Raw genomic sequence first — 21,126 nt, forward strand, 5'->3', positions numbered from 1 at the left:
TGTGTGACCCACAGTGTTAATATAACTAAATCCATGTTGTTCCTTGCAATTTCAAAGTCACTCATTTTTCTGCGCATTTGTGTGCATGTAAATGAAAATGTTTAGTCTGTTACCACTTTTTAAAATGCAAAATTAATTTAAGTTTCAGAGTAAATTAATTTAATTTTCAAATGAGCCTTTAGAACTTTTTTGTATCCTTAGGAATATAGACAAAATTCTGGAGACTCGTGCAGGGACAGTCATTTTGAGAAAAAATAACAGGTCAAGTGACTGTTTTCATCATGATTTTCATATGTGCTACAAACTGTAAAATGTAAAAAATGAAGAAAAAAGGATATTGAAAATAAATATTTTGTGAAAATATTTTTAAAGTGTTAAAATTGATAATGATAAATTGATAGCATAAGATTTCACGCCGATTTAGCGGTTAATACACCATTATCTGACCATTATAGGCGATTACTTTAATATTAATTCAGTAAAAAAAGTTTGGTATAATTTTCTTAAAATGCATTTCATTCAAAACGGTTACAATCTTACCAGTTTAAAACTATGAATGAGCTACAACAAAATAACAGGTAACATAAAAAAGACAAAAAGAGCACTTTTCATATCCGGTGTCATATCCGGAAAATGGGCCCTACGTATTTTCTTACGTTCGGTTTCGTAAATGCACATAGTTTGCGTTGAGGCAGGATCTTCCAGATACGTAAAGCGCCTTCGTGAATCGAAAGACCATACGCATACTACGCACAACGTGCATGGTACGCCATTCCGCTGAGCACAAGCCAAGCACACAACTTCATTCACTGGCGAGAAACTGCTTTTAACAGTAAGTGATTTTGATTTACATGAGTGCATGCTGCTTTTTATTTAGTATTTTTTTGTGTAAAAAGTATTACTTTATCTCTGGTAATGCTTGTTTGCGGAAACCGTTTACTTGTGTAATACGCGTTAAGCTAAGCTAACATGCTAACTCCTGCTTTATTGAGGCCGACGAAGCGAATAGTATTGCACATCCATACCTACGTAGCGTTATACATACATGCTTATTTTTATTTGAGCTGCAGAATGTGCTAAAGCGTACTTGTCGGTTGTATATAATCAGCAAACATGGGATTGCAAGTTTCTGTACGATAGGAAAACAACCCAGGCGCCATTGTCAAGCTAGTCGGCTAAGTTCATTAATGTGGTTTAGATATTTGGTTTTAAACTAGTTGGCCATTATTGTGCATTTTAGTTAGGGGTTTATTTTATAAGCAACAAATTTGCCTTTTCTTATATTTCACTGATAGTTTTCTACAGGAGAGTCAGCCAGGCTATTGTTGTTGTGGTTTTTCTGGTCGTAGTGCCGTGTTGTTAAATATGATCGCAATACGTGTTTCTGTACTCATGTTTTGAAGTCTGACTTCATATATTTTGTGCATTCCTGTTTTTCCTTCCAGTAGACGCTGCCATGGCAGCTGCATTCCCCTACAGAGGTGTTCCTGGAACAATGCCTCCAGGTGTTCCTCCACCTCCTCCTGCTGTTGCCCCAATACCAGATTACATGACTGAGGAGAAACTGCAAGAGAAAGGTGAGTACACTTCATTTGATCGTGCAGTTCATTTTTAACTCTGTTCACAGTAGCGCTTTCCAAGCTTCTTGTCTGCACGGAAACTACTTAAAACACTGAAGTCATCTTTCTGTGCATACATAAAACAAATAAAAGCTTCCTGAGATGACACAGAGAGACCAGATATGATAGTGCTCAAACTATTTTCTGATACAATTGTTTTTATTGACAATATATCTAATTATTAATGCTTCCAGGTCACACTCAATAGTCCTTCCATGTATGACTACAATCCATGTTTTACTGCAGGACAGAAATTGTGAGTCAAATTTGTTTACAGGAAGTCGGCCCATACCAGTATAAACACGGTTATCTATTGGTATAATGTCACATGACTAAACATCCGACTTGAAGCAGCACTGCACAGACCAATCGGTGTATGACCGATTAAGTTTTTTTAAATTTATCCAGTTGGTAGAGCATCTTCAGAAAGCTCAGTTTCACAGGGCAAAAATGTTGTCAGTGTGGATGGAAAGCCAATGCAGAGGAAACAATGTGTTTTCATATGTCTAGATTAGCATGTTCCCTTTTGCTTGTTGCTCTTGTATTAAATTGCATTAAATTAAAGCCTCAGATAAGCCTTTTTACAACTGGTTCCTTCATTTGTTTTCTCTGACCAGGTATCTTATCAGATTGTGAAATGACCAGGGGTAGGCCTAATTGTTTCCGAGATTCTTTCGAGGCGTATTTAATTCTGATTACTCAAACTAACCAATTCAGAAGGTTGTCTGAAAGCAATTCAGACAAAACCAGACACGTGTAAATGTATCTGGTTGTTTAAACCACATCTGTAAATTTTACTCCTTGCAAATTGTTAAAAAATAAACGTGTGTGAGAGCAGGTTATGTTGTAGTCAGATAGATATGGTGCTGCAACACGCATCACCACATGAGTAAAGTAGGCCAACGCAAATGGCCTTAAATGAAACTTAAAATAAGTCTTTGATGCTCAAAAACACAATCATCTTCTATAAAAAAATAATAAATGATCTTACCAGTGCTTACGTCGCTCTTTCTCATATTGCTGTCTTTGAATTTGAAATGAGCTGCTGAATAAAATGCATCTTCTTTCGTTGCTGTGAACTCTGTTAAATGAGCATGTACCGCGGGAATTGAAGATCTGATTTGTAGGCTATTCATTTGGCAGAGGTGTAAGGTAGATATGACAAACTGCATGTTCTTTTTTTATTATTATTTGTTTAGCTTGTTTCGTTTGCGAGGGTCGTTTCGTTTGCGAGCGCTGTTGCGAGCTGTATCAGCCTGCCTCAGCAAGTCAAAAATGCCTTTTTACTGGGAGGTAATATAGTAGGCTAAATTAACTAACATTGTGATGCTCGAAGTGTTATCTATGGATTTTATTATAGGCAAGACAAGTCAGGAGTTAATTTGAGAGGCTAAATTGATTAAATATGCGGTTAACTCACTGCTGGCCGGTCGTGAAAAAAAAAAACCTTTAACAAACAAAAAATTGCTCAATTTTTTTTTATTAACTTAACAAAGAAACAAAATAATAACTACTTTGACATTAAAAACAAAACTGAACTATTTTAATGGCTGCAACAATGTAAGCCAAAAAAACACAGGCTCCAGTCGGACTCTGGCCGAGATTTTTGATAAGCTGTCGGACAAAACCACACTACGAAAAGCATTTAACAAGGCTTGATATGGCAGTGCCTGGTGCCCGGGGGATACAGAAGACGCCTCTAGAGCGGCCAGCCTCGGGAAGCGACTTTCATTTGCTTTCCTCCACCACTCAGGAGCTTATAGCTTCTAGGGTACTGCTGTATTGTAATACCACATAGCTTATTTTGCACGTAACTTCGTCAACCTTTCTGTCGAAATGGCCCCACACAGTATGCTTCTTTCCCACTGCTTCATTTTGGGAAATATGTCTGTGTCGGCACGTGTGGTTCCTTGCATGTGTCGACGCCCTGTGAGTAAAAAAAACGTTTAACTGATAGTGTTATTCGGTCAAAATTCTTACTATCGGCTACCGGTAAAACGGTCAGTATGAGCATCCCTAATTGTAATTAATAGTATAATTAATTTCATGTTAATTTAGTGGTTTAATAGTGGTTTAATTAGTGGTTTAGAGGTTTTGCTTGTTTCTCTTTTGTAGCTCGGAAATGGCAGCAGCTTCAGGCCAAACGCTACTCAGAGAAAAGGAAATTTGGCTTTGTGGATGCTCAGAAAGAGGACATGCCACCTGAGCATGTGCGAAAAATCATCAGGGATCATGGTGACATGACGAACAGGAAATTTCGTCACGACAAGAGGGTCTACCTTGGGTAAGCACATTTACATTATTACCTAGTCAGTTATGTTTTTATGCATGTTCGTTAGTAACAGTATGTGTTGCTTTTTGTCTGCAGGGCACTGAAATATATGCCCCATGCAGTACTCAAACTGCTGGAGAACATGCCCATGCCTTGGGAGCAGATCAGAGATGTTCCTGTGCTCTACCACATTACAGGCGCCATTTCCTTTGTAAACGAAATCCCATGGGTAATTGAGCCGGTGTATATTGCTCAGTGGGGGTAGGTGACAGCAAGCAAACACAACTTTCAGAGCAGAGATTGAAACTTTTCTGATGAAATTAAAGTTTTGTTGTATGGCTGCACAGTTTTGCCAAACTACTAAAACCTTGTTGTTGTTTTTTTCACCAGCACAATGTGGATCATGATGCGCCGTGAGAAGAGGGACAGGCGCCACTTCAAGCGCATGCGTTTTCCTCCATTTGATGATGAAGAGCCTCCATTAGACTATGCAGACAACATCCTGGATGTTGAGCCTCTGGAGGCAATCCAAATGGAGCTGGACCCTGAAGAGGACTCTTCTGTTGTAGACTGGTTGTATGAGCATCAACCTCTAAAAGATACCACAAAGTGAGTGTTAGTGACAGTTGTGAAAATAAGGTTTCCTTTTTTCTTTTGCTCATGATTTCTTTTCCCTCAACAGATATGTGAATGGGACCACATACAGACGCTGGCAGTTCACTTTACCAATGATGTCCACTCTGTATCGATTAGCTAATCAGCTGCTGACAGACTTGGTGGATGGAAACTACTTCTACTTGTTTGACTTGAAGGCTTTCTTCACCTCCAAAGCTTTGAACATGGCCATTCCAGGGGGGCCCAAATTTGAGCCGCTTGTCAGAGACATTAACCTCCAGTATGTACTTGTAATGTGTCCCTCATGTAGCATAATTGACTGACTTTCTTTTTCTCTAGAAGTCTAACTTGTTATGTTACAGGGATGAAGACTGGAATGAGTTCAATGACATCAACAAAATCATCATCAGGCAGCCAATCAGGACAGAATACAAAATTGCATTCCCTTACCTGTACAATAACCTTCCACATCATGTGCACCTCACCTGGTATGAAACTTTACCATACCTATGGTTTACATGTTATATATACATTCTTGTGCTGACCCAAGGATATCTGTTGGTCCATGAAGGTACCACACACCAAATGTGGTGTTCATCAAGACTGAGGATCCTGATCTGCCTGCCTTCTACTTTGACCCTCTGATCAACCCCATTTCTCACAGGCACTCTGTCAAGGTCAGAAATGAAATTAAATAATTATACTGTGGCTGTACGTTTCTTAGTTTATTCCCACACTAATTGCAATCTTGTGTTTTCTCTGTAGAGCCAAGAGCCACTGCCAGATGATGATGAGGAGTTTGAACTTCCTGAGTATGTAGAGCCATTCCTGAAGGAGACGCCCCTCTACACTGACAACACAGCCAATGGAATTGCGCTGTTGTGGGCACCTCGTCCATTTAATCTCCGCTCGGGAAGAACCAGACGGGCTATTGACGTGCCTCTCATTAAAAACTGGTTTGTATTAAACTGTATACCGCGTTTTCAGAATGTAAGGGGTTGTTCACGCAGAACACATTTTTGCATCCCACTGTGCTACTTTTCTGTAGTTTTTGTGTAAACGATTGATGGATGTTTTTGTTTGCTGATGTCTCTTATTTTTTAGCCTCTTGTGCAAATGTTTTTTTTTTCTCCACTGCCCTGTGTCTTGTATTTAAACACACAAATGTGCTCTGTGTGAAGTGTCCCTAACCCATGTAGGGTTTGAGTATTGAGACGCCATACAAGACTATAATTTCTGAATGGAGGTACTTGTTTCTTCAAACACCTTCAGGTATCGTGAGCACTGTCCTGCAGGGCAACCTGTAAAGGTGCGTGTGTCTTACCAGAAGCTGCTGAAGTACTACGTGCTGAACGCTCTAAAACACAGACCTCCTAAGGCACAGAAAAAGAGGTGAGGTTGCTATTCCAGAGCTTGTTCCATGGAAAAGTGTTCATTTTCCTTTTTCCTTACCTTTTTACATTTTATCTTCTTTAGATACCTGTTCCGTTCTTTCAAGGCCACCAAATTCTTCCAGTCCACAAAGCTGGACTGGGTAGAAGTCGGTCTCCAGGTATGCCGGCAGGGCTACAACATGCTGAACCTGCTGATTCACAGAAAGAACCTCAACTACTTGCACTTGGACTACAACTTCAACTTGAAGCCTGTGAAAACCCTCACAACAAAGGAACGTAAGAAGTCCAGATTTGGAAATGCGTTCCACTTGTGCCGTGAGGTTCTGCGTTTGAGCAAGCTTGTGGTGGACAGTCATGTGCAGTACAGGCTTGGAAATGTTGATGCTTTCCAGGTATGAGTAGTTTTGATGTAGCTAATATGTATCACTGTCTCATTGTTTTATTACTAAAGACTTCTGTCTAACCTGTAGTTGTCAGATGGACTGCAGTACATCTTTGCCCATGTTGGTCAGTTGACTGGCATGTACCGTTACAAGTACAAGCTCATGAGGCAGATTAGAATGTGCAAAGACTTGAAGCATCTTATCTACTACCGCTTCAACACAGTGAGTAACACTCAATGCAAAAAAAAATGCATCTCTTTTTTTTTTCTTTTCTCTGTAAATCAAAGTTATTTGAAGTGGTGCTATGCCTTGCATCTAAAGTTAACTGTTTTTTTTTAGGGTCCAGTTGGAAAAGGTCCGGGCTGTGGTTTCTGGGCTCCAGGATGGAGAGTGTGGCTGTTCTTCATGAGAGGCATCACCCCTCTTCTGGAGCGGTGGCTCGGCAATCTTCTGGCCAGGCAGTTTGAAGGTAAAAAATTTCTGTATTCACATTCAAATGCCTGTAGAAAGATGTGATCATATTTAAAATGTTAACAAGTACTAATTAATTGTGTAATGCTATTTAGGTCGACACTCTAAGGGTGTTGCCAAGACTGTCACCAAACAGCGTGTGGAATCTCACTTTGATCTCGAGTTGAGAGCTGCTGTGATGCATGACATCCTGGATATGATGCCTGAGGGTATCAAGCAGAACAAGGCCAGAACCATCTTGCAGCATCTCAGTGAGTCATGGAGGTGCTGGAAGGCCAACATCCCTTGGAAGGTAATTTTCTTTTCTTTGTTTTTCTTTTTTTGGTGCCTAAATGTTATTATTCAATTTCAGAGTTTATCATCAATCATTATTTTTTCAGGTTCCTGGGCTTCCAACCCCTATTGAGAACATGATTCTCCGCTACGTGAAAGCCAAAGCTGACTGGTGGACCAACACGGCCCACTACAACCGTGAGAGAATCAGAAGAGGAGCTACTGTGGATAAGACTGTGTGCAAGAAGAACCTGGGACGTCTCACTCGACTTTACCTGAAGGCAGAGCAAGAGAGACAGCACAATTACCTGAAGGTATATTTCTTGGGTAACATTAGGGCTGGGCGATATGGCCCAAAAAAAATCAGCTTTTTTTTGGTTGAATGGCGATATACGGTATACATTTTGCTATTTTCTATGTTTTTCTATTTTGTTTAAAAAAGAAAGGCTAAAAGTACACTTTTAATTCTATATATGGCACGTATTGTCTGACTACAAATAATTTAGCAGTATGTATATTTTAATAAGATTTGATAGTGCTCTGTCTGTTTGGCATGCATGCAAGTGGCAACGCTCATTCACGGATGTCTTGAATTTGAGCAGAGCATCCCCTGCAGCAGCTCACTCTGCATCCTCTGCTATTTTTCAGATGTGCTTGCAAAACACTGTATATCGATATAAATGGTATTGCCTCATTCCATATCGTATACAAATTTGATATACCGCCCAGTCCTTGGTAACATAAAATCTCCTTGAAGACTTTGAACAGGTTGCTGTTACTGTAAAAAACACATTGACAAGTGATGCATCCTTTATCTTATAGGATGGTCCTTACATCACTGCTGAAGAAGCTGTGGCCATCTACACCACCACAGTGCACTGGCTGGAGAGTCGTCGGTTCTCTCCGATCCCCTTCCCTCCTCTCTCCTACAAACATGACACTAAGCTGCTCATCCTGGCTTTGGAGAGACTCAAGGAGGCTTACAGGTTAGGCCAGTCCCAGGACAGCAACCTGGTGGATGTGCTGGTTTTGTGTAAATTATTGCGTCTTTTCTGACTTTGCTTTGCTCCTTTTAATTAGTGTGAAGTCGAGGCTGAACCAGTCACAGCGAGAGGAATTGGGTCTGATTGAGCAGGCCTATGACAACCCTCATGAGGCTCTGTCCAGAATCAAACGTCACCTCCTCACTCAGAGAGCCTTCAAAGAGGTTTGCATACATGCAACTTTTCAATGCATTTCATGTAACCACAAGGGTCCTCTAAGCCCATTATTGTTCCTAACTTGCATCTAAAGTGTTTTTTTGTTGTTGCTCTAGGTGGGCATTGAGTTCATGGACCTTTACAGTCACTTGGTGCCGGTTTACGATGTTGAACCTTTGGAAAAGATCACTGACGCATACCTAGATCAGTACCTGTGGTATGAGGCAGATAAGCGCAGGCTTTTCCCACCCTGGATCAAACCAGCCGACACCGAGCCACCTCCACTGCTAGTGTACAAATGGTGCCAAGGTGAGATGAATTTACTGTGGTTGACCAGTATAGACAGATCTTTTGATGGTTGATGCCAAGATCTTAAAGCAGTATGTCAGATATAAAGCTGACATGTTGACAGTATATGAAAAACCATTGCAGTGTTTTTATAATTCTAACAATAGAAAGCCAAACACGTTTATTATGTACAGTTTACTTTAACATTTTGTATCTAATAATTTAAATAATTGTGAATCTTTGCTCAGGTTTTGGTGTTCTCTCTGTGTTGTCAAAATGAAAGCCCCATTCATCATTTATCAGGCATACAGAGAAACTTCTCTGCTAATGCCAATAATTAAAACAATGGCAAATACCATTAACCATTAATTGTGACTGGTTGCTATAAGGCAATACAAATATTGTAATGACATGTTACTCTGGATAAATGATGGCAATTTCATGATTAATGTTAATAATTATGTCTGATAGGAATCAACAACCTGCAGGATGTGTGGGAAACAGCTGAGGGCGAATGTAACGTCATGCTGGAGTCTCGCTATGAAAAGATGTACGAGAAGATTGACTTGACATTGTTGAACAGGCTTCTGCGTCTCATTGTTGATCACAACATTGCTGATTACATGACAGCAAAAAACAACGTTGTCATTAACTATAAGGTCTGTTTATTGCACAATGCTGTCCATTGCTAAAATTAATATTTTCCTCTTTATATCAGAAATTTCCATTCACTACTTGGTTTAATTTTTAAAGTCTGTATTTTATGTTTGCAGGACATGAACCACACAAACTCGTACGGTATAATCCGTGGTTTGCAGTTTGCCTCTTTCATCGTACAGTACTATGGGTTGGTAATGGACCTGCTGGTGCTTGGTCTGCACAGAGCCAGTGAGATGGCTGGCCCTCCTCAGATGCCCAATGACTTCCTCAGCTTCCAGGACACGGCAACCGAGAGTGCCCATCCCATCCGTCTTTACTGCAGATACATAGACCGCATTCACATCTTTTTCAGGTTAGTAGTGCAGTTGAAGGGAGTCTCCTGTTGTGCAGTATTGAGGACTTGATAATTATGATTTAAATTATGATGATCTTGTTTTGTTGTGTGTAGGTTCTCTGCTGATGAGGCAAGAGATCTGATTCAGAGATACCTGACTGAGCACCCGGATCCCAACAATGAGAACATTGTGGGCTACAACAATAAGAAATGCTGGCCCCGTGATGCTAGGATGAGACTGATGAAACATGATGTTAACTTGTAAGCACTCTAGACTTTGGTTCTAAACAACTTCATAAATCAGACAGTTGCATGGGATTATAATTGATTTCTTTATAATTGCACAGGGGCCGTGCTGTGTTCTGGGACATCAAGAATCGCCTCCCTCGTTCTGTGACCACAGTTCAGTGGGAGAACAGCTTTGTTTCTGTGTACAGCAAGGACAACCCCAACCTGCTCTTCAATATGTGTGGCTTTGAGTGTCGCATCCTCCCGAAGTGCCGCACTAGTTATGAGGAGTTTACGCACAAAGATGGTGTGTGGAATTTGCAGAATGAGGTAAGCAGAATGACAAACAATTTCTATAATAAAGTTTGGCACTTTAGGAAGGATGGTAGATAATTGTATGTCTTTATTTTTAGGTAACAAAGGAAAGGACAGCACAGTGTTTCCTGCGTGTAGATGATGAGTCGATGCAGAGGTTCCACAACAGAGTGCGACAAATTCTGATGGCTTCTGGGTCCACAACCTTCACTAAGGTATGGGCCTTGAACCTTAACTGCTCAATATCCATATTCAGGTATTGTGTAATAGTTAGTGGGAGGTAATTTGACATGGCAATCTTACCATTTTGCACATGCTCTTCTCAGATTGTGAACAAGTGGAACACTGCTCTGATTGGTCTGATGACGTACTTCCGTGAAGCTGTGGTCAACACTCAAGAGCTGCTGGACCTGTTGGTGAAGTGTGAGAATAAGATCCAAACACGTATCAAGATTGGTTTGAACTCCAAAATGCCCAGCCGTTTCCCTCCTGTGGTGTTTTACACCCCTAAGGAGTTGGGTGGACTGGGAATGCTTTCCATGGGACACGTACTAATCCCACAGTCTGACCTTAGGTAAATTTTGTGCAGTTTTCGTTGTGGTTTCCTTGATCAGTAAGAACTTTAATGAAATTAGTATGCAGCCACAGATTTAGGTTTGATTTAAAGTTCTACTGTTTTTTGCTTAGGTGGTCCAAACAGACTGATGTGGGCATCACACATTTCCGCTCTGGTATGAGTCACGAGGAGGATCAGTTGATTCCTAATCTGTACCGTTACATCCAGCCATGGGAGAGCGAGTTCATTGACTCTCAGAGAGTTTGGGCCGAATATGCCCTCAAGCGTCAGGAAGCCATTGCTCAGAACAGGTACTGTCCTCTTAACCAAACCCAAATCATCATGACGATGATGATGTGTTCATGCTTAATATTAATTTTAAACTCCTCAGACGTTTGACACTGGAGGATCTGGAGGACTCCTGGGACAGAGGTATTCCACGTATCAACACCCTCTTTCAGAAGGACAGACACACTCTTGCTTATGACAAGGGCTGGAGAGTCAGAACAGACTTCAAGCAGTACCAGGTGAAAGTCTTTCTATCTTGTAAACATTGCATGTTAACAACAATGCCACACACCAGTCAGAGTTATTGTGGTGTTTTTTTAAAGATTTTCTGAATGTCTTTTCAGGTTCTGAAGCAAAATCCATTCTGGTGGACTCACCAAAGGCATGATGGTAAATTGTGGAATTTGAACAATTACCGTACAGACATGATCCAGGCTCTTGGAGGGGTGGAAGGCATTCTTGAGCACACTCTGTTCAAGGGAACCTACTTCCCCACCTGGGAGGGTCTTTTCTGGTAAGACTATATGTTGACATATATCCAGTACTGGTAACCCAAAAATTGGAACCCTAATATCCTTTTTGATTTGATAAACATAATAATTGTTACAAGATGTTTTAATTTATTTAACATTTTGATCTTCTATAGGGAGAAGGCCAGTGGTTTTGAAGAATCCATGAAATGGAAGAAACTCACCAATGCTCAGAGATCTGGTCTGAACCAGATTCCTAACCGACGATTCACCTTGTGGTGGTCTCCTACAATCAACAGAGCCAATGTAAGTCTATGAGAAGAAACTGCATTAAAGGGATAGTTCATGTTAAAATGAAAATTCTGTCCTTTTGAAGAATATCAGTAACCAAACAGTTAACTGGAGCCATTGACTTCCATAGTATTTTTTTTCCTACTATGGAAGTCAATGGCTCCAGTTAACTGTTTGGTTACTGACATTCTTCAAAATATCTACCCTTGTGTTCAGCTGAAGAAAGAAACTCATACAGGTTTGAAACAACTTGAGGGTGAGTAAAGGATGACAGAATTTTCATTTTAAAGTGAACTATCCATTTAAGAACATTCAAAGCCTTTTCACTTTTCACGCACACCCTTTTTATTGAGACTTACTCATTCTTTTGATGTTCTTGTAGGTATATGTGGGTTTCCAGGTGCAGTTGGACCTCACTGGAATCTTTATGCATGGTAAAATCCCGACACTCAAGATCTCTCTGATCCAGATCTTCAGAGCTCACTTGTGGCAGAAGATTCATGAGAGCATCGTCATGGATCTCTGTCAGGTAAAGAGAGGTTCTTCCTTGGGTTAGGATATTATACATGGTTATTTAATGAGACCCTTTAAAACAGTCTGAGTAACACTGTGGTTTTACACTTTAGATGGACTTAGTAACACATTTTTTCAGAGATGTGCTAAAGAGTGCCATCAGTAAGCTTCTGTTGAATTTTTGTAGGTGTTTGACCAAGAGCTTGATGCTTTGGAAATTGAGACTGTCCAGAAAGAGACAATTCATCCCAGGAAGTCTTACAAGATGAATTCCTCCTGTGCTGACATTTTGTTGTTTGCATCCTACAAGTGGAATGTCTCACGCCCTTCACTTCTAGCAGACTCCAAGTATGTGACTGAGCTTAATAGATATGTTGAGTTCTAATATATCAATAGGAAGCATGAATCTAAATGTCGCAAGTATAATCATAGTTTCTTGCTTTTCTTTCTATAGGGATGTTATGGACAGCACCACCACGCAAAAGTACTGGATTGACATTCAGCTCAGATGGGGTGACTATGACTCCCATGACATTGAGCGATATGCCAGGGCCAAGTTCTTGGACTACACCACTGACAACATGAGTATTTATCCATCACCCACTGGTGTCCTGATTGCCATTGATCTGGCATACAACCTTCACAGGTCAGTATATTATATCATATTGTGTAGGTTATTTTATATCACATAGTTAATTACAACTTTGGTTACACATCCCGAAATTGGTGACAACTGTTGGAAGTATTTAATTTGCTTTCTCTCTGCAGTGCTTATGGAAACTGGTTCCCTGGAGCCAAGCCCCTGATCCAGCAGGCAATGGCAAAGATAATGAAGGCCAACCCTGCTCTGTATGTGCTGAGAGAGCGAATCCGCAAGGGTCTGCAACTCTACTCTTCAGAGCCCACTGAGCCTTACCTATCTTCCCAGAATTATGGAGAGCTCTTCTCTAACCAGATCATCTGGTTTGTGGATGACACCAATGTGTACAGAGTCACTATCCACAAGGCAAGTGTCACTTATGGTATTCATATTGTCGTCTTGGGTTGTGTGCTAAATTATCTAATTTCTTTACATTTTATCCCTATTTTAGACCTTTGAAGGTAACTTGACCACCAAACCAATCAACGGAGCGATTTTCATTTTCAACCCCAGAACAGGACAGCTTTTCCTGAAGATCATTCACACTTCTGTATGGGCAGGACAAAAACGTCTTGGACAGGTCAGTCTTGTTTTCTGTTCTGCACAAAACAGTTGCTCGTTTGTTTGTGGTTTTGCTGAGTTGCACCTTTTCTCTGTTTTTTTTAGCTGGCTAAGTGGAAGACTGCTGAAGAAGTTGCTGCCCTGATCCGATCGCTGCCTGTTGAAGAACAGCCTAAACAGATTATTGTGACCAGGAAGGGCATGTTGGATCCTCTTGAGGTTAGAAACACCCATTAAAACAGTGAAAGGCAAATTAGCTGCGTTAAAGCTCTAGAAAGTAGTGTTGTCACGATACCAAAATGATGACTTCGATACGATACCAGACTAAAATACCTTGACATTGAAACCACAGCAAAAATGACAGCTTAACATTATTATTTAAAAAAAAAATTAAACTCGCTTGGCCAGCAGGTTCCTGCCCTGCTTTTTGACCATTCCCTCTTTATTTAAAAATAATAACTACATGCCAGTGTAAACATCCTTACAGAGATGTTTGCAACAATCACATTAGTATCAATTATGTTAACATTCACTAACCTTTCATTATTCTGAACAGGTTGGGATGACCAAAATCTCATTGCATGATACTAATTAAATATTTTTTTAATGTCATTTTTAATTACAATATAGATATTTAATTGTATTTGTTTAAATCAAAATGGCAAAAATATAAATTACAAACAATATGACAAAAACAGTGCTTTATTTTCAGCTACAGTATGTCTAGCATTCATGAAAGTAATTAATCAAATATATTTAAAAAACACGCATTATTGATAGACTTCTGCTGTCACACATCAATGCAAATAAATACTGCTCTTATTAGGATGCTGTCATTCTTAAAGTACCAGTACTAATACAATTTCATAACAGGGTTATTTAATAACAGGGTATCGCAATACTTTTCTAGTACCGGTATATTGTGCAACACTGACTTTTAGATTAACTGTCTGTTTTTCTCAGGTGCACTTGCTGGACTTCCCCAACATTGTAATCAAGGGCTCTGAGCTCCAGCTACCCTTCCAGGCCTGTCTGAAAGTGGAGAAGTTTGGAGACCTCATTCTGAAGGCCACAGAGCCTCAGATGGTCCTGTTCAATCTGTATGATGACTGGCTGAAGACCATCTCCTCTTACACTGTAAATCTAGCTGTTATACAATCATTTTGACTTAACCATTTGTTTCTTGTGAGATTTACACTACTCATCATTATAATGTCTTTAACCAATGTACATTTTTGTTGCCTAGGCATTCTCTCGTTTGATCTTAATCCTGAGAGCACTTCATGTCAATAATGACCGTGCCAAAGTTATCCTGAAGCCTGATAAGACCACTATCACTGAGCCTCACCACATCTGGCCCACTCTGACAGATGAAGAGTGGATCAAAGTAGAGGTGCAGCTTAAAGATCTCATCCTGGCTGACTATGGCAAGAAGAACAAGTAAGTGTTATGCAGCCAACGCTTGCTTCACATAACAAAATAAATTTTTGCGTATGCTCTGAAGTTTTCCATCACAAACTTAATTTTTTCCCCCCCCTTCTCCACAGTGTGAATGTGGCATCTTTGACCCAGTCTGAAATCAGAGACATCATCTTGGGTATGGAGATCTCTGCTCCATCCCAGCAGAGACAGCAAATTGCTGAGATCGAGAAGCAGACCAAGGAACAGTCTCAACTAACGGCCACACAGACTCGCACTGTAAACAAACACGGAGATGAGATTATCACCTCAACCACCAGCAACTATGAGACGCAGACCTTCTCTTCCAAAACTGAATGGAGAGTTAGGTGTGGATAGTTTTCTGTCACTTGTCTTTTTTTGTTGTTAAAACACAGCTAGACTTGGTTAAACTGTTTTCCTGCTCACAGGGCAATCTCTGCTGCCAACTTGCACTTGCGTACCAACCACATCTACGTATCATCGGATGACATCAAAGAGACTGGGTACACTTACATTCTGCCCAAGAACGTTCTTAAGAAGTTCATCTGCATCTCAGATCTGCGTGCTCAGGTTAGATAAATTGCCTTAGCATGATTTCTCTTATAGATCTTCTTCTTTTGCTTCATTCAGCACTATCCTAAATCTTGATTCTAAATTTGATATGTATTTTTATGCCTATAGATTGCAGGTTATCTATATGGAACAAGCCCTCCAGATAACCCTCAGGTAAAGGAGATCCGCTGCATTGTGATGGTGCCACAGTGGGGTACGCATCAGACGGTTCACCTGCCCAACCAACTGCCACAACATGAGTACTTGAAGGTCAGCATTTTACACATGCATATATCTGTAGTTTGGTCTTAACAGCAGTCTATGTCCTCCCCAGCCGTATCAAACCGTGTGATACCATCTTTATCTTTCATAGGAAATGGAGCCTCTTGGCTGGATTCATACACAGCCCAATGAATCGCCCCAGCTTTCTCCTCAGGATGTCACCACTCACGCAAAGGTCATGGCTGACAACCCATCCTGGGATGGCGAGAAGACTATCATTATTACTTGCAGGTACATATTTAGCATACTAATGTGCTGTGTAATGATTATCTGGTTATAATGTATTTGACATTGGTTCTGTGGGTTTAAAATTTGGTTTTCCTTATCTAGTTTCACCCCTGGTTCCTGCACGCTGACGGCCTACAAGTTGACTCCCAGTGGGTATGAGTGGGGTAGGCAAAACACGGATAAGGGTAACAACCCTAAAGGTTACTTGCCTTCTCACTACGAAAGAGTACAGATGCTCTTGTCTGACCGCTTCCTTGGCTTCTTCATGGTGCCTGGCCAGGTTTCCTGGAACTACAACTTTATGGGTTAGCATAGTTTTAAATGAATCTATTTTGAATTGATTTAAACCTTTTAAATTATCATCCTTGCAGATGTGAAGATGCCTTTCTAACCTTTCCCACTCATTCTAGGTGTTCGCCATGACCCCAACATGAAGTATGACCTACAGTTGGCCAATCCGAAAGAGTTCTACCATGAAGTTCACAGACCATCTCACTTCCTCAACTTTGCTTCTCTGCAGGAAGGTGAACTCTACAATGCTGACCGTGAGGATATGTATGGATAATAGTACTATATTACGTAAAAGCACCCAGCAGGCTAAAACAATGCTTTTGTACTGTTTTGTCACCAAGACTCACTTTTTACTGTTTGCAGTAATGTAAATGCTTAGAAACCCAAAGCATGTCATCTGTTTATTGTTTTATCATAGTTGCCTGGCATTGAGTTGATTTATGCACATTACTGAAAGCAGTCTGTAGATGTGAGATGAATGAATTGCCATCTAAAATAATTATCATCTGTTTCATTTTTCGTAATTGTTTGTAGTAAATTGTGTTTTTTTATAAATCTGGAATAATTTGTCTGTACCCTGTAGCTATGTTGTGTATCTGTTATGTACACTCTAGTTGGGTTTAAATAAAGATGACCACTTTTATAAGAATTTGAGCTCGATCTCATTTTTATTTCTGTTGGTTTTGTGGAATAAAATCATCAGTGTATCTACTGAAGGAACAGTGGCAGTTCTGTCTAGAGCAAGGACACTGCCTTCAGAGCAAACCAATCTGCATGCATATGTTACAGTTCACTGAGCAGCTCAGCTTTGAACATATGATATGGCAAGTAGTTTTAACATTTATTCCTAAAGTGCCCAGTTTCACAGACGAGCAGGTTCCCCGCGGAGTCTTAAAGTATTAAATTTCAAAATCAAAATATAAGGCCTTAAAAAGTCTTAAATTCGCGGAAGCACTGCGTTCTAGGTCTTAAATAATGTTAAACAGGTCATAATTTTCTTACGTCCATGTAACGCTACCTCATTGAAATGCTCTCGCCTCCCGCAGCACGTGTGTGTGTGTTTGTTCGTTCCGTGGTGTTTGTAGTTCTTTCTTTCGCTAGACCAACTATTGTTCGCTCTATTACAACTACAAATTAGACAAGCATGCCACGTGTTTTCCAGAAAATCAGCTTTCGTGTTATTGGCACAAGCCTCTTTCTGATCGTACCCCACCCACAGACGCATAAAACAGATTTTATTCTTCAGCTGAGTCTGACGGTTCTTGCAGTTCCGTGATCGTGAACGCGAAGGCGAATCTTTCTCACCATCTTGCTTAATGACCAAATAAAAGTATAATATACCCGATTGCACTAAAAGAGTTAATAACAGTGATGTAAACTCCGAGCTCCGATGTCAGGCTGTGTGTTTGTTGCCTGTCAGCGCTCGCGCGAGTGTATTGAATGTGTTATTTCTTGGCTTATTACTCTTGAAGGTTACTCTTGAACGATCAAATATACACATTATGCATATGTCTATATCCTGATTTGAGTTAAAAAGTTTGGGACGTGTCAGTAAGCACTGGATCTGCGCATTAGTAAGCTCTCAAATTGAAAGCAAACTAATATAGCTTAACAACAACACAAACGGGGAAACAGCCCTTACACTTAAAGGAACACTCCAACTGTTTTAGAAATAGGGCTTATTCAACTTTGGTACTTTGCTACATTTAGATATGTGGGGAAATGCATTTTAAGGTAAGCTAGCGGCGACCCTGCCAAACTAAAACAATGCATGCACTGAGCCATGCATTTGCCCACATATCTAAATGTCTAAAGAAGTTGATTAAACCCTATTTCTAAAAACGGTGGCGTGCTCCTCTTTGTAGATATGCATCTTTATGTTGTATTTATTTGTCCTATTGTCATTTGTTTATAAGTATACATTTTATTACTGACCGATTACTTGATTACGTAATCACTTGAAAACATTTTACTTATATTAAGCAATTATTGCTGTGGTTTACTTTTAAGATGTTGGTTCCCATCCCAAGCGATCGTGTTATTATAGATCGCACACAACTGAACCAGCCTTTTTTGATGATAATAAAACAAGATTCATGCATTTTGTTAGTTTTATTGCCATGTGTGACTATTGTGCATCTAACATAATAATATGGTTAATGTTGCATCCTAATTATTTAAAAAAAATAAAAATGTTTGCAAACCTATGGAAGTGACCACCACAAAATAAAAACTAATTTTGGTCAAATTATATATATATATATATATATATATATATATATATATATATATATATATATATATATATATATATATATATGTATATATATATATATATATATATATATATATATATATATATATATATATATGTATGTATATGTATGTGTATATATGTATAATATGTATATATATATATATATATATATATATATATATATATATATATATATATATATATATATATATATATATATATATGTATATATATGTATGTGCTAATCCTGGTGGGATTGAGCTATGAATAATAAGTTTACTAATACTTTGTTCAATTTAAATAATATAATTTTAAATAGCCTAATTGAGTGATTCTGCATTTCCTATGCATGTTTTTTTTTATTGCGTGATATAGGTCTTAAATTTTATTCATAATGGTCTTAAAAAGGTCTTAAAAAGTCTTAAATTTGACTTGGTGAAACCTGCAGATACCCTGACGAGGCTTAGGAGGACTTTTCAGTTAGAACTTTTAGGTAGCTTTTATAAATGTGTCTTATATCTGATTGGATGATGTTAATACAATGTAAGTACATTACATTTACACTTAAAGGGTTCGTTCACCCAAAAATTTAATTTGTGTCATTAATTACTCACCCTAATGTCGTTCCTCACCCGTTCAGATCGCCAATGTCACGTGATTTCAGCAGTTTGGATCGCGTGTCAAACTGCCAAACTGCTGAAATCACGTGAACTTGACGATCCGAATCATTGATCGATTCACTGATTCATTACCGTTTGAATCTTTATTTGAGGAACACGCAAGAGAAGACGATGCTGATTAAAGTAGTTTGTTATATTTTTGGACCAAAATGTATTTTCGATGCTTCAAGAGATTCTGATCAACCAACTGATGTCACATATGGACTACTTTGAGTTTTTTTTTAGCTTTCTGGACATGGACAGTAAAGTGTGCATAGACTGCATATAGACTAAAATATCTTAAACTGTGTTCCGAAGATGGTCTTACGGGTGTGGAACGACATAAGGGTGAGTCATTAATGACATCAATTTCATTTTTGGGTGAACTAACCCTTTAATAAAGCACCTAGGAGTGTCAACTTGATTCTGGTGATAAACACATTAAGCCAATTTGCACCTGCCATTGCTCTCCGGTATGTTTGTAGTATTTTGTTGTTCCAGGTAACAAATTGCACATTTTTCTATGGGGGTCTCTGGTTCAGATATCAGATATTAATTTCTTACTAGTAGTTTATTCCAGGGGCCGAGTGCATAAACTTCTTAGACCCAAGTGTTTTTTGTTTAGTTTTTTTAATCAGTAAAAACAAAACAAAAAACATAAATGTAGCCCTAACATTCTACTTTCTGTTGTTTCCAAGCTTTATAATGGCAGTGAATGGGGCCTATGAATTTTAAGCTCAAAAAAGTGCCTCCATCCATCATAAACATACTCCACACAGCTCTGGGTGTTTAATAAAGGCCTTCTTAAGCGACGTAATATCTTTGTTTAAGATAAATATCTGTATTTAACACGTTATTAAGTCAAATATCTAGCTTCCGCTAGTCCGCCATCCATATTCAACTTACAAAAAAAAAGCGTAACCTATGCGACGTATGGTTGATGTAGGACATAGCGTAAGCATTTTGAACTGTGAGAGGCGTTACACTTTCTTCGTAAGTTGAATACAAAACGTGGTCTGCTGGAGCTAGATATTTTGCTTTATAAAGTTTTAAATATGGATATTTTTATTACACAAACCAATCGATTTGCTTCAAATGGGCTTTTTTTTAATCCCCTGGAGCAGTGTGGAGTACATTTATTTTGGATGGATGTGCTTTTTAGAGCTTCAAATTTGTGGGCCCCGTTCACTGCCATTATAAAGTTTGGAAACATCTAATATTTATTAATATAACTCTTATTGTGCTCATCAGAAAGAAGAAAGTCATATACACACATAGGATGGCTTGAGGGTGAATAAGGAGGTAATTTTCATTTTAAAGTGAACTAATTCTTCAATTTAGTGGCTATGTTTATGCAACTGATCCCAGAATTATTAAGTTAAGACTTGCTTAATTACTACCTTTTCCAGTACTTTCTAGTATTCCCTCCTGGTTTACTAGTAGAAGTGCAATAGACAAACGCGTGCCATCAGACAGAGAGCAAGACTGATATTTACTGAAAACCAGAACGAACCTCGCAAAAGACTTTTAAAAATGCCGGTTGAAATAAAAGGCTGCATGAGCTCAACCAATCAGCAATGTTCAGCGCCCAAGTCTCGCCCTCGAAAGTTCCTGAACTTTGAAAAAGTACTACCTCGCGAGCAGGCCGGGCCGTTTGGAGGGGGAAATATTTACCCGGAACTTCATTTAGACCCTGGGTTCTGCGGTCAAAACACACTGAGTACCACCCCAAAGTTCCTGGTTCCTGGGTAAAGTTGCTGCGGTGGAAACGCGGCTTATGATAAACAATTGTCCGGGGATAAGAAAACCTGGGATAGATAGTGTCTATTAGGCAAATAAGTAACTACTATTAGAAGTACGAGTATCTAAGCTAGTTACATGTGAAATTAAAACTAAATAAACCTACTTTTAAAATAATTAAAATAATTAGTGGTAACAGATTTTTAAGGAATAAATGTAAAAACAGCTTGCCATATGTGCTGCGTTAAAGCTCTCGGGTTGCATGGTCAGAGAAGGAGGGAATAGCCATGGCAAACAAGCACTGGGC

General features: G+C 39.3%; 1 protein-coding gene across 2 annotated transcripts; it reads left to right on the forward strand.

Annotated features, from left to right (window-relative positions):
- Positions 1–702: 702 nt before the first annotated feature.
- Positions 703–16,817, forward strand: prpf8 (pre-mRNA processing factor 8). Of its 2 annotated transcripts, none has more exons than XM_067450560.1 (42): positions 703–832; positions 1,449–1,577; positions 3,735–3,903; positions 3,988–4,152; positions 4,282–4,500; positions 4,574–4,786; positions 4,869–4,994; positions 5,078–5,183; positions 5,272–5,462; positions 5,779–5,898; positions 5,983–6,292; positions 6,371–6,505; positions 6,623–6,752; positions 6,850–7,046; positions 7,135–7,341; positions 7,850–8,013; positions 8,108–8,234; positions 8,343–8,535; positions 8,986–9,173; positions 9,288–9,526; positions 9,623–9,769; positions 9,856–10,066; positions 10,150–10,266; positions 10,378–10,625; positions 10,739–10,918; positions 10,999–11,134; positions 11,240–11,409; positions 11,542–11,671; positions 12,039–12,185; positions 12,357–12,517; positions 12,624–12,815; positions 12,938–13,175; positions 13,261–13,389; positions 13,476–13,589; positions 14,334–14,507; positions 14,617–14,810; positions 14,918–15,157; positions 15,239–15,380; positions 15,492–15,632; positions 15,736–15,875; positions 15,975–16,177; positions 16,283–16,817. In XM_067450560.1, exons 2-42 carry the CDS (start codon positions 1,457–1,459, stop codon positions 16,435–16,437), a joined length of 7,029 nt encoding a protein of 2,342 aa, XP_067306661.1. In that variant the 5' UTR covers positions 703–832; positions 1,449–1,456; the 3' UTR covers positions 16,438–16,817. The 2 variants fall into 2 exon arrangements, with proteins under 2 accessions (XP_067306661.1, XP_067306660.1); XM_067450559.1 differs by having other exon boundaries at positions 715–832; positions 1,446–1,577.
- The last annotated feature ends 4,309 nt before the right edge of the window (positions 16,818–21,126 follow it).

Source organism: Pseudorasbora parva, chromosome 8 (assembly GCF_024679245.1).
Source record: "Pseudorasbora parva isolate DD20220531a chromosome 8, ASM2467924v1, whole genome shotgun sequence".
Classification (NCBI taxonomy): domain Eukaryota; kingdom Metazoa; phylum Chordata; class Actinopteri; order Cypriniformes; family Gobionidae; genus Pseudorasbora; species Pseudorasbora parva.